Here is a 13,795-nt window from a genome sequence, read left to right as displayed (position 1 = left end):
GTTTGAAATTGTATGGGTCCACTTTCCGGTTGTTGTAAAATGTCCTGCAATGTGGGACTGTCCTCCACTCCAGAGAGAATCCATACAGCCCATGTGCCAGCAGCACCCTCTTTGATAAACATGGGGTGAGCCCCTTGAGGCTGGGACAGTGTCTTAGTTAATTTTTGTAAAGAAGTCCCTTATTTAGCATTCAGGAATAATCCAAAAAAGCTGCATTCCTCCTGGGTTTATTAAAAGGAATCCTGTAAACTAATCTTTTTCTTCTCAGTCCCTCTCCTTTTCATTGCAGAACCCATTTTTTCAAGTGAAATGTAACCTGGAATCTCCCACTTCGGAGTCACCATCCTCACAGTCACAAGCCTGGTGAAGAAGTTTCCAGCAGAGGATGAGTCTGTTTCTGGGAGAGAAAAGAATCTGAACCAGAGGACCGTTTTCATTCTTGGCCTGGTCTCAGCTTGGGAACCAGTGGAAGGGAGCACATGGTCAGGGGTGAGGGGAGGACCCAACCAGCACAACGTAAAGCTGCCCTGTCCTTTGGAGTTGATTTTAATTATGTTTCACTAAGAACTGCCAAGAATAAAAACAACGTCTTGTATTATTTTCCTAATTCAAGTAAAAAATGATCGTTTTAATTTTGGATGGTTTTCATTACCAGAATTTTAATGATTAAAAAAAATTATTTTTTGCTACGTCAAAAAAATTGATGGTTCCTCAACACGCTTTACACACAACAGCAAGACTACAGGATTGTAAAACAAACCAGCAAGAAGTGCAGGTCAGCCCTCACGCGCCTGAAGAAGGAGCGTAGTTCCGTATGTCATGCCTCTGCTCCCATTCTGGCCACAGAAGGCACAAAGCACGATGATCACGTTCCCCTCTACTCTATTCCCTTAGACTGGGAATACCTTGGGTTCTGCATCCATGTCTGATAGCATTTTGTGCTGAAGCAGAGCAGACAAAAGATTGTCAAGTCTGGAGTGAAGCAAAATTCCATACTTATCAGTAGGCCACCTACATACCCAGTCAATACTGTCAATGCTGCCTCTCACACAGACTTTGGAGGGTGAGGGCCAAAATGGTACTAACCCACCCCAAATGTCGGCTACATTCCAGCAAAAAAAAAAAAAAAAGAAGCATTTAATGGGGAAAATGATTCATTAAAATACAAGTATAGCCCTGATCAGTGTGGCTCAGTTGGTTGGAGCGTCCTCCTGTACACCAAAAGGTGACTGGATCGATTCCTGGTCAGGGCGCATACAGAAGGCAATCAAAAGATGTTTCTCTCTGCCGAAACCAGTTTGGCTCAGTGGATAGAGCATCGGCCTGCGGACTGAAGGGTCCCGGGTTCGATTCCGGTCGGGGGCATGTACCTGGGTTGCGGGCACATCCCCAGTCGGAGATGTGCAGGAGGCAGCTGATCAATGTTTCTCTCTCATCGATGTTTCTAACTCTCTAGCTCTCTCCTTTCCTCTCTGTAAAAAATCAATAAAAAAATATATATAAAAAAAAGATGTTTCTCTCTCATTATCGATGTTTCTCTCCCTCCCTTCCTCTCTCTATAAAATAATAAATAAAATAAACCTTTAAAAAAGAGAAATACAAATATGTATCACACAGAACCTGTTAACACTGAAATTCTTCTGTTTTGAGGTAAACAACTATCATGCACATCTTCAGCACAAAACTCATTAAGAAAAAGTGAAGGAATAGAGTGCTGTTTTTTTTAAATATTAAAGCAATAGGAGGGGATGAATTAACATGACTAGTTAGAAAAGCAGGCAGCTTTCCATCCAGGGGAGATTAAATGTACCCCTCCAATGGGAGGATGGTTGGGACAAGACTGGAATTGGGCTGCACAACCTCTGCTTGGCAACACTGGAGAGAGGCCGGGCTGGCTGGCACAGGGTGCAGCTCCCTTCTGGGTGTGTTCACATGTTGTCAGCAAGGTGGGGCTAAGCCAGCTTCAAAAAGCCCGGAACCACACCCTCAAGTCTCTCAAGTGGGACTGCTGTGCTGAACATCTCCATGTCTCTCTCTCCCCCTTCCCACTCCCTCCCTCTCTTTCTCTCTCAAAAACAACTCAGAAGTTAGCCCCAGTTTCCAAATATGTAAACCAGGAAGCCATTCAGGTGAGTACAGATGGTAGCCATTGTGGTCAGAATATAAAGTGGACTTCACCAAGTAGATACCGAGAATCAAAAAATTGAGTTGCTAAAAGATGCTTTGTAGATTTAAGGTTTTTTATTTTTTTTATTGGGAAACAATAATAAGGCTCATAAATACAGCTGTGTGGCTCAGTTGGTTGGGCACTGTCCTATGCACCAAAAGGTTACCGTTCCAATTCCTGGTCAGGGCACATGCCCAGGTAATAAGTTCGTTCCCTGGTAGGGGGTGTGCAGGAGGCAGTGGATTGATGTTGTGCTCTCACATCGATGTTTCTCTTTCTGTGTCCCTCACTCTTCCTCTCTAAAAATCAATAAAAATATCAGAAGAAATACAGAGCTTCCTAGGGTAAGGCTAAGTTCATCTGGGCCTCTAGGCTCTACAACACCTATCCCAAACACCTGTCCTCACTGCCTTTTCTATGCTATTCCCAAATAATCTAGACTGCAAGTTACCACAGGCCACATTCCTGACAAAACATGAAAAACTTCTACTGACCCACTTGGGGAAAACCTTTCAATAAAAAAATTACATCCAAATCTCCATAAAGGATTAAAGAGCTCAAGTTATATTTACTGAATTTCAAACATTCACCAGGCACAGTTCTCAGATTTAGGTGTTGCTCTTAAGGCTGTGAAGATCAGTGAACAAATATAAAAACACTTCCTTTCATGATTTCAGTAAGACATCCTAACCAGCTTTTCTAAGTCACTATATAAACATCAGTGGCTACCAAGCATTGGCTGTGCAGGGTTCTCAAATCTGACTGCACATTGAAATCCCTTCAGAAGCTTGAAAAACTTCTGTTGTCTGGGTCCTATCCCCAGAGACTTTGATTTAATGAGGGATATGGCCTGAGAAGCAGTATTTTAAAATACTAATGGTGATTCTAATAGACAGCAAACCATTGCTATAGGAAACTCTCCTATCCTATCTAATAATAGAGAAACATGGTAATTAACCATAACTTCGCTACCCTTCCCATTGGCTAATCAGCAAGATATGCAAATTAACTGCCAACCAAGATGGCGGCTGGCAGCCAGGCAGCTGAAGCGAACATGAGGCTTGCTTGCTCCAGTGATGGAGGAAGCCAAGGTTCCCCGCCTGCTGCAGACCAGCTCTGAGCTCCGGATGCAACTATGTTGCAATTATAGAACCTAAACAAACCCCAGATACCTGCTTTTAGCCAGCGCGGCCTCAGAGCTTAGAGCGGCCAGTGATGGCAACAGAGTTTCAATTATAGAGTCTAAACAAACCCAGGTACCTGCTTTCAGCTGGCAACGGCCTCAGAGCTGGAGCCGGCTCTCAGCTCCAGTGACAGCTATAGAAGGTAAATAAATCCCAGAATTAAAAAAAAGGAAAGAAAAAAGGAGAGGCTGGGAGCTTCAGTCGCCCACCAGCCTGAAAACAGCCCTCAGCCCCTCACCCAGACTGGCCAGACACCCCAGTGGGGACCCCCACCCTGAAGGGGGTATGACAAGCTGCAAACAGCCATCATCCCCTCATCCAGGCTGGCCAGGCACCCCAGTGGGGACCCCCACCCTGAAGGGGGTGTGACCAGCTGCAAATAGCCATCAGCCCCTCATCCAGGCTGGCCAGGCACCCAAGTGGGACCCCCACCCTGATCCGGGACACCCTTCAGGACAAGCCAGCTGACCCCCACCCATGCACCAGGCCTCTATCCTATATAGTAAATGGGTAATATGCAAACTGACCCTAACAGCAGAAGGACTGGGAATGACTGGTCACTATGACACACACTGACCACCAGGGGGCAGACGCTCAACGCAGAAGCTGCCCTCTGGTGGTCAGGGTGCTCTCACATGGGAGGAGCTCTGCTCAGCCACAAGCCAGGCTGATGGCTACCAGTACAGCGGTGGTGGCGGGAGCCTCTCCTGCCTCCTCAGCAGTGCTAAGGATGTCCAACTGCAGTTTGGGCCTGCTCCCCGCTGGCAAGTGGACATCACCCGAGGGCTGCCGGAGGGATGTCTGATTGCCATCTTAGGCCCAATCCCCTGGGGAGCGGGCCTAAGCCAGCAGGTGGTCATCCCCTGAGGGGTCCCAGACTGCGAGAGGGCACAGGCCCAGCTGAGGGACCCCCCCCCCCCGCCCCACCCCCCCCCTGGGTGCACAAATTTTTGTGCACCGGACCTCTAGTAAATATATAAAGTGAAAACCTCCCAAATATCAACTAATGAGAAGATAAATAAAATTTTGTGTATTGATACAATGGAATAGTATTCAACAACGAAAAGGACTGGACATGCTACAACATGGTCAAACCTTGTACACATTATGTTAAGTAGAAGAAGCCAGTCATACAAAACCACATATGGTATGATTCCATTTACATGAAATATCCAGAATGGACAACTTCATAGAGACAGAAAATAGATGAGTGCTTACAAGGGACTAAGAAAGTTAGAATTGTGGAATGACTGCAGTGGATATGAGGTTCTTTAAAATTATATATATATATATATATATATATATATATATATATATATATATATATATATACACACACACACACATATATATATATAATTGATCTCAGACACGAAGGAAGAGGAAGAAAGAGAAACATCAATGATGAGAGAGAATCATCGATCAGCCGCCTTCTGCATGCCCAACACTGGGGACTGAGCTCATAACCCGGGCATATGCCCCGACCAGGAATCAAACCGTGACCTCCTGGTTCATAGGTCCATGGTCAACCACTGAGACACAAGGTCTGGTAGAGGGTGTGCAGGAGGCAGTGGATTGATGTTGAAAATGTTCTAAAATTGAGTGTAGTGATGGCTGTACTAGTACAACTCTGAATATACTAAATTATTGAACTGTCCACTACAAACAGGTAGACTGTATGGCATTTGAATTATATCTCATAAAGCTGTTAAAAAAGAGTGAGAAACATAAATTCTATGCTCAGCTCTCAAGGAACTTAAAATTTAGTTGTAGAGAGAAAAAAAAGATACAGATAAGACAAGCATCGAGAGATTTTTAGAGACAATTAAAGAGAATTGTCTAATGCAGAAAGTAAAAACTCTTAGATTCAGGAGGCTTGAAAGCCAAAATATTCTGATATTTTTCTTCTCTAATTTGAAAAAAAAAGAGAGAGTGTGGATCTCCCTCAGTATGCCCCTGATACCACAGACCCCAAAGTCTCTATTTCCAAGCTTGTGAGAGAGGAATAATTACTTAGAATTGCCAAAAAATTTTATACATATATATATATTTAAAAATATGTTTTCATTGATTTCAGAGAGGAAGGGAGAGGGAGCGAGAGATAGAGACATCAATGATGAGATAGAATAATTGCACATCCCCTAATGGGGACCGATTCTGCAACCCTGGCATGTGGCCTGACCGGGAATCGAACTGTGACCCCCTGGTTCATGGGTCGACGCTTAACCACCATTTGAGCCACACTGGCCAGGATATATATATTCCTTCAGATTACAGGTTATTGATGGATTATAATGAGTCTCAAGTCAATTATCAACAGGGCCTCTGAAAGACAGATTTGGTGCTCTAAATTGTTCCAATGTCCTGGATTTGTCTTTGCTACTACCAGGGTTTGGGTTAAATAAACTTATACACAAAAATACTTTCATATATGAGGCCTTGTGACAAATGAGTATTGTAGAACATGTGCTATAAAAATGGGATGGAGCCTGCAACCCGGGTATGTGCCCTGGCCCAGAATCAAACCATCAACTTTATAGTACATGAGAGAATGCCCAACAAACTGAGCCACACTGGCTTAGCATAAATATGTATCTTTACTATCAAACTTACTTTGGACCACTAATTGAAAAGAAAGAGTCAACAGGAGAATGTTCTAACTAACGAGGCAAACAAAGGTGAGCAAAGACTCCAGTAGCTAAGAGATTTCATTAAGAAAAAGGAAACTGTCCATGAAAAATATGAGGCAAAATCTAAGACACCACTGAAATCCCAGACATTTTAAAAACTATTATCATATTACATTAATAATCTCTGTAGTTCCTGCCTCTCCTTTCCCCAGTTTTTCTTAAAGTGTGAGCTTTTCCTCCTGTTCAAAACTTAACTAGTCCTGGTCCAGTTTGGAAGTGGCGATTAAATGCTATGTGAGTCAGACTACTTAGATTTGAATCCCACCTGTACTGCTTAATAGTTGGGTCACTTTAAAGCAGAACTCTTGGCCTCTCCATGCCTCTTTTCTCACCTGGGAACTAGAGATAATAGAATCTCCCATGGGATTACTGTGAAATTACACATATGAAGCAATTATCGCACTGCCCTCACATGCAAGTGACCAATAATACATCTTTTATCATCTTACTGCCAAATTCTTTCTGCATCCAAGTTTAAGACACTGAACCGTTAACCCCAGATGAAGGAAAAATTAAAGAGGAAATATTATTTATGCAAAACCCTTTAAATAAATTCATTCAGCCAAGAGAGAAGAAATTCCCAATTGGGGGGGGGGGGGAGTAGGGGGGGAAGGTAGTTCTTAAAAGTTTAAAGATGGTTCCTTTTCTCATGCAGTTCTGTAAGTATAATTAAAATACAGAATAAAAAATATTATGAAAACTAATGTTTTTGGCTTCTAACTCTTCCTAGTAATCCTAAAGACAGACAGGGTTTTTGTTTTCCCCAACATTGTTTATAAAAACCCAAGTTAAAAAGGAGAGATTCCAAAATGGCCCAAGTTACTCTTCATGCAGAAAGACTGATGTGAGTTGTGTACTCATGCCTACATGCTGCTTCCACAGTCCCTCAAGACATTTTTCACATCGAAAAAGGCAACTTGTTCTCTGGTTAACGTTCATTCAGGAGAAGAGAGGCCTGTCCTATTTTTCTTTTAAAAATAATCTTATCAGGCTAGTCCAAGATTAGTTTCATCCCTCACACATTTTCTCTCTCCAAGAAACCCTTGAAAAGAGTAAGGGATGGTTCCTTCCACATATGGGAGATAAAGAATCTAAGATTCTCCTCACCGACTTATTCAACACCTCCTCTGCACAGAGGGTGAAAAACATACCCTAATACCACATCAGACCTGGAGTTTCTTTGACAAAAGGTCAGAATCCATTTTGACTCTTTGTTCAAATCTTTCCCGACTACAATGATTTAATATGAATCAGTTATAGATATGAAATTCATTCTAAATTTTACTCCATTATCTTTTTTCATAGTCTTCAAATATGTAAATTGATGTCTGATTACAAAGGTGGAAAAGGAGTTATCAAACATAACTAGAAAATTCACATTTAAATGAGAACGTATATAACCTTTATGTACTATATAGAATGTTAAATTACTCAGAAAAGAGAAAAAAAGTAAAAATGGAGAGTTCTAGGCCACAACTCCTGAATTTAGGAAAAGGAAAGTCCATTAGCATCATATATCCTTTTGTCTCTTAGATTACTGTATACATGGCCATACAGATTACTCTTGAATAGCAGGTAAATCTGAAAGCATACTTCTTCAGACCAATGATTTTCCCAATCATTACTGGGGGAAAGTTCAAGACAGTTTTAAAGAAAGAAAAAAAAAGCACAATACATTGTCAAGCTAAAACCTCACTTTGGTTCTTCAGATCAGTCACATTAGGTATTTACTGTACTTATTAAGTTACACATTTCCTTGAACCAAATCACAAAAACAAAACAAAACAACACACCAATTACAAAAGAAAGAAAAGGAAATATAATCATCTACTCCTTTAAAAGTCCCTACAAAGTATGAACAGAAACTTATTTCCACGTTTTTAACAATTTACAGAACTTCATAGCAAAGCATTATGAAACACAGGTGTCCCATCCTCGGTTCTGATAATAGCAGCGGCATGCTCAGAAATTGAGGCCAATTCCCAAACAGAAAAGGAAAACCATAGAAAGCACCCGAGGGAGAAATAAGACACGAAAGCTTAAAAGCAACAGAAATTCTAATCTACACTCGCAACTCTTACCCTTGACAGCACAAAACAGAGTATCCTGCCTTACACATTTTGGAATTGCAATTCCGAAACGCTCAATCCAAAGACAAAGCCGCCCTGGGGAAAAAATAACAATTGCGCAACAGATCAACAGCTCCAACTTGTCCCTTGGCTCCGGCGAGGCAAGGTTTGCACGCTATGGAGCAGGAAAGGGCCAACCGAGGGCCGCCCTGACAGCCAACCGGCCGCCGTCACGGAGGCCGAGGCCACGCACGCGGGGCGCGCCCCCGGGAGGCACCGTGGGCGGACGGAGAAGCGAGGGGCGCGGCCGACCCCCACCGCGGAGTCCCTGCCCCGCCCGTTCTTCCCGCGTGGGGACCGGACCAGGGGTCTTCCAGTGGAGCCTTCCCCACGGCGCGAGGCCCGGTTCAGCAGCCGCACGTCGGGGCAGAGTAGCGCACTGGGCACTTGGGGACCTCCCTGCCCCGCACCGGGGGGCTGGGTGCTCTGGCCAAGCTGCTAGGAGACCGACCCCATGGAGGGACAAAGGAGCTCTCGGGCGGCCTGTGATGAGCGAAATGCGCCCGTTCTCTCTAATGGCTCCAGGCTAATAGCTCCTGCTACAAGGTTTTGACAGTTCACTAGAGGATTCTGCTTGAGGGACCCCTTTATCAGTTAGAAGGGGGGGGAAATACATAAAAAAAACTCCAGAACCAGACTCGGATTAATTAGCAGGGTCCACCGGGAGCACAGGGGTTTGGAAAGGTGCTCCTCCTCGGGCACCCTTGGGTGCCTACCTGTATACTCCCCCCCACGCCCACCCTTTGCCTCGCCCCTCCTCTTGACAGTAAAAGATGCCTGGATGGATCTGAGAATTAGTTCGCCAAGTACTCAAGCTAGGCCTTCTCCAGCAATAAACCCTCCTTCACTCCAAACTCGGGTGGACTGAACAGTGGCCTTCCTTTTGAAACCTCGGGCGCACGAACCCGGTCTCTGTAACAGGCCCGGCGGGTGGGGAAACTCCGCTGCGGCTGGTGCCATCGCGGGGCCGCGCGGGCCGGCCGGAGGGGACCTCAGCTCCCCCAAGAGCGGCCCCGTGACTAGGCACATTTTTGCCGGCTCCCAGGCGGGGGAGCCGCACGGCCCCGGAAGTGCCGGGCCGGGCCGGGCCGCGCCGGCTCAGACCGCCAGCGTCCGCCCTCCTGCCCTGCAGCCTGTGGGCCCGCTCAAACTTGGGGGGCCAGCTGGGGCTCCGCGGCCAGAGACGCCCCACTCGCTCCACACACGCGACCACAGCCCCCACCCTCACCCAGTCGCCCTTTGGGGCGGCGGGCACCTGGCCGGCGGATCTCCCGGGCGCGCCCCCAGCCCCCTCGGGTGCCCGCTCCCCCGCCCCCCGCGGCACTAAGGCAGCGGCTCCAGGGGCGGCCGTGGCAGTGCCGGCTCCGGCCACAGACGGGAGGAGAAGCCGGAGGCTGCCGTTCCTCCGGGACCGCAGCTCCCTCGCGCCCCCGCCCCCATCCTGGTGCCACCGCGGGGCCGCGGGCGGGGGCAGCACCTGCTGGGACGGCAGTCCCGGCGGCGGCAGCTCCAAGTCCATCATGCTGAGCTGGGGACCGTGCTCGGAGGCTCCCCGACGGCGGTCCGGTGCGGGCTGCCCCGGCGCGGCGCGGACCAGGCGGCACTGACGGCGGCGGCTCCTGCGGGCTCCCGGGACTCCCTTCTCCGCGGCCCGGCCCTGATCGCCGGCCGGGCTCCAGCCCCGCCACGCCTCCCGCCCCCGAGGGCGGGGCAAGAGCCCGGGCCTTTCCTTCCCCGACTGGCCGCACGGGCAGAGCTTCCGAAAATCCCCCACCCACCCCCGCCCCGGCCCCGGCTGACGCAAGAAGCTCGCGGGCCGGGGGCGGGAAGGGGCCGGGGGCCGGGTGGGCGGCGGCGGCGGCGCCGGGAGGAGGGCTGCACGGGCTCCCGGGGCCCTGCGCTCCGGGCGCCCTTCCCGCAAGGGAAGCCAGCACTCTCCGCCCGAGATTAAGGGTTGTTTGCCGAAGGTCTCTCGGGGTCAGACGCTTCGGAGCAGTTGGAACCAGCGCGGCGGGGGCCCGGCTCCGGCGCGGGTATCGCAGCTGCGCCGCCCTGATTTGGAGCGGAGAACCCTGCCCGGCGTTATCTCGCCTCGCCGCCCGCGAGTGGCGCCAGCCGGGGGCGGGGGCTCACGCCTGGGACCCGGCGGTGCGCGCCGCGAGCGGCCCTCTGGCCCTCTGTCCCCCCCCGCCCCCCCGGGGCTGGAGGGACTTGCCCAGGGGAAGTGGGGCCGCGCGGGGACCTCGTGCGCCCAGTCGCCCTGAACGCCCTCCGCCGGCTCCCACGCGCTCAGTCCGGCCGCGCAGGACCCGAGGGCAAAGGAGTCTCTCTCGGGCGGAGACCTTTCTTTTCCCACCGAAGCTCGCACCACACCGCAGACGGCGTCCTTTAGCGCTGCACGACTTCGACATGCCATCGTCTTTATACGTTTCTTTTCACGTGCTCGGGATATAATTTTAAAAGTGAACATTTTAAAAAGTTATCAAATAGTTTGTATAGTATAGTAGGGATCCGTTCTGTAAAAACATGTGCTTAGGAAAAAAAGGTGGAAGTTGTTCACCAAATATTAATAGTTGTAGGATCACGAATGGTTTTTATTTTTCTGTCACTTTAAGTATGTTTTCAATCTATGATGAATATGCATTACATTTTACATTAAAAACAGTTACTTAAAAAAAGAATCATTGCTCACAAAACTTAAGGTTCTTGAAAACAGGAATGTTGTGTGACATCTTAAAGATTTAAAAAAGAATAGATAAATTGTGTTTTTCCTCTTCTGTATTAATAGTATAACAAGCCTGGGTTTAAGTTTCTAGCTTCTTGATATTATGCAAAACCAGGTGAAGTAGTGCCAGCAGTGGTGGTTTTACTATTTCATTCAAAAAACCTCTCTCTCTCTTTCACTCACTCACACACACACACACACACACACACACACACACACACACTACCATAGCAGGTCAACACTCAACTTACTTTCTCTAGATTGCATAATTTGAACACTCCCAGGTTTTATCAGTAAACTTATATGTTCAAATATTCCTTGAGGTAAGTGAAGCCTAAGTTAATCGCTTGTAATTGAAGCAAGCTTCTTCAGCTTGAATTAAACCCTTTCAGATGTTACGTGAAAAGCCTGTAAAATGATCTGCACACTGAAAAAGAAGCCTTAGAAGAAATTATTTACAATGAGCCTGACATGAAACTTGCAGAAACAAAAAAACATTTCTGACTCAAAGAAGGGCAAAGAGTATATTGTTTAACAATTCGAGTTACTTATTAAAACTACTACATCCCAGAAGGTAGACAATGAACCCGAGAGGTAGGAGATACCAAAGTCATAGATGACATGGCTGCTGCCCTCAAGGAGTTTATAAAGTATTTGGTATTTCCTTGTTAAGCAACAAATTTCCATTGAGTTTAGACTGAATGAAATTACTTTTACAAAACTGCAATTGCTGGGAGTGTATTATTTCAGCCACCTGCAGAGTATTTTCAAAGGGAGTAGAACAATATCAGAAGAGTCTGAACATGTTTAAGAAAAATAAACACTAAGGAAAGCTATTTGGCACTGAATGGTGGTTCAGGACACAAGCAAAAAGGGAACCCTGGTCTCAGACCGCTCATGTCAAGAAGATTTCCAGTCTTGGCAAACACTGAAATGGGACTGTCTTCATGTAAGTCCTTAGGCCTTGCTCTCTACGCTTACATATTGTGCTGTGGGGTCACTGCTACTAGATGTTAAGAAACTCCAGAGGAACAGGAAAGATAATGCCTGTTTTTCTCTCCTGTCCTGGTGCCATGGGATTCCTTTTTATTGCCAGGATTTCCTACCTACTATTTTTTTCCCCTTAATTGGTTTTACATTCTATTAACCCTTCTACATTTCCATTCATGTCTGAATTCTTTGCTGTCTTTGGAAACACAACCTTCCAGATATGCTTAAAATTGTCAGAATTATAATATTTGCTCTAGAGTTGAAATAAGCATTATCAAATAAGCCTTCTGAGCACAGCGTTTGGATAATGATAATGCAATGACCCATTTATTTCGCCTTCTCTGTGATCTAAGCTGCCAAGTTTGCAAGGCCCAAGAAAGTACCTACTGTTTCAAAACCTTTCATCACCTTGAGGTGTCTTTCCTCTTCTTTTCACTTTCCCTTGGTTGTACTCCATGTTTGAGCCAGAAAATATCCAGACTCTGTTGGAATTATGGTTTAAGTTCTAAATTTAACAATTGGAGTTACTAGTTTATACTTGGAGTATATCAGGCAGTTTTTATTTTTTAAAATATATATTTTATTGACTTTTTACAGAGAGGAAGGGAGAGGGACAGAGAGTCAGAAACATCGATCAGCTGCCTCCTGCACACCCCGTACTGGGTCATTACTGGGGGAAAGTTCACTTAGGACAGATAAATGCCCTTGACTGGAATCAAACCTGGGAACTTTCAGTCCACAGGCCGACGCTTTATCCACTGAGCCAAACCAGTTAGGGCAGGCAATTAGTTTTTAAAGATGGCACCTAAAAAATCACCACCCCCACACCCAACATTATGTAGTTTTCTGACACTGAATCAAGGGTGGCCCTATGACTTGCTTTAAATTATGGATGGAGGCTGGAAGTGACATGATGTCAGGTCTCCACTTTAAAAAGATCCAATTGCTTTTAATTTTACACTTTTAGAAGTCAAGTAAGAAGTTTAAAATCTTCATGGGAAGAGGGGCCATGGGGAGAAGTCCTAGGGGATGAGACTCCAAGTGGAGAGAGAAGGTACGTGAACAAAATCACCAGACATGTGAGTGAAGAAACCATCTTGGCCCTTCCAGCCCACCTAGGCATGCCCCAGAGGACTCCAGCCCCAGCTGCTATCTGACTGCAACTATACACTGAGTGGCCAGATTATTATGACCACCCCATCAGTACTTCGTTGGGCCACCTTTTGCCTTCAGTACTGCGGCAATTCTTGGCATTGACTCCATGAGATGTTGAAAGGTGATGCCAGGAATCTGACACCATGCCTGATGAATAGCACTGTCCAGTTCTGTGAGATTTGATGGTTGTGGAACCAGCTGCCTGATGGCTCTTTTAACTTCGTCCCACAAATGCTCAATTGGATTGAGATCTGGTGATTGTGGGGGCCACCTAAGCAAGGTAAAGTCTCCCTCATGTTCTTGAAACCACTCCTGCACAATATGAGCACCGTGGCATGGCACATTGTCTTGTTGGAAGAAGCCATCTCCATTGGGATACGCCATCAACATGATAGGATGAACCTGATCAGCAACGATACTTAGGTATGTTGTGCTATTCAGACGTTGTTCCACACGAACTAGAGGGCCCAAATCATGCCAGGAAAACATGCCCCAAAGCATAACACTGCCCCCACCAGCCTGAAGGGTTGTACTCATGCATGTGGGGTGCATGCTTTCATGCTGTTTCCGCCAAATTCTCACTGCCATCTGCATGATGCGACTGGAAACGTGATTCATCGGACCACATGACTTTTTTCCAATGCTCGACTGTCCAATCCTTGTGTTCTTGTGCGAATTGGAGACGTTTTATCTTGGAAACTGCAGACAGCAAAGGTGTCTGAACAGGCCTTCGGCTTCCATATCCCATATGATGC

The 13,795-nt window shown here is 46.6% G+C and overlaps 2 protein-coding genes across 7 annotated transcripts in view; one reads left to right on the top strand and one right to left on the bottom strand.

Moving 5' to 3' along the window:
• HNRNPA3 (heterogeneous nuclear ribonucleoprotein A3) overlaps positions 1–1,133 on the top strand; it is a 39,980-nt gene extending 38,847 nt beyond the window's left edge. For 4 of the 6 annotated variants that reach the window (XR_009453805.1, XR_009453804.1, XR_009453802.1 and 1 more), the window contains one exon: positions 290–1,133. The gene's annotated coding sequence lies outside the window, so the exon portion shown is untranslated. Of the gene's footprint in view, positions 1–268 lie in introns of all 6 variants that reach the window. The other 2 variants (XR_009453806.1, XR_009453803.1) reach the window with 1 other exon arrangement.
• The window catches only part of NFE2L2 (NFE2 like bZIP transcription factor 2), a 33,972-nt gene extending 24,126 nt beyond the window's left edge, over positions 1–9,846 (bottom strand). The window contains exon 1 of the mRNA XM_059703986.1: positions 9,648–9,846. Within this exon, the coding sequence (XP_059559969.1) occupies positions 9,648–9,692 (45 nt within the window). The 5' untranslated portion in view covers positions 9,693–9,846. The remainder of the gene's footprint in view (positions 1–9,647) is intronic.
• Between the last annotated feature and the right edge of the window lie 3,949 nt (positions 9,847–13,795).

This window comes from Myotis daubentonii, chromosome 7, assembly GCF_963259705.1.
Source record: "Myotis daubentonii chromosome 7, mMyoDau2.1, whole genome shotgun sequence".
Lineage (NCBI taxonomy): Eukaryota > Metazoa > Chordata > Mammalia > Chiroptera > Vespertilionidae > Myotis > Myotis daubentonii.
This window is presented reverse-complemented; position numbering and strand designations above follow the sequence as displayed.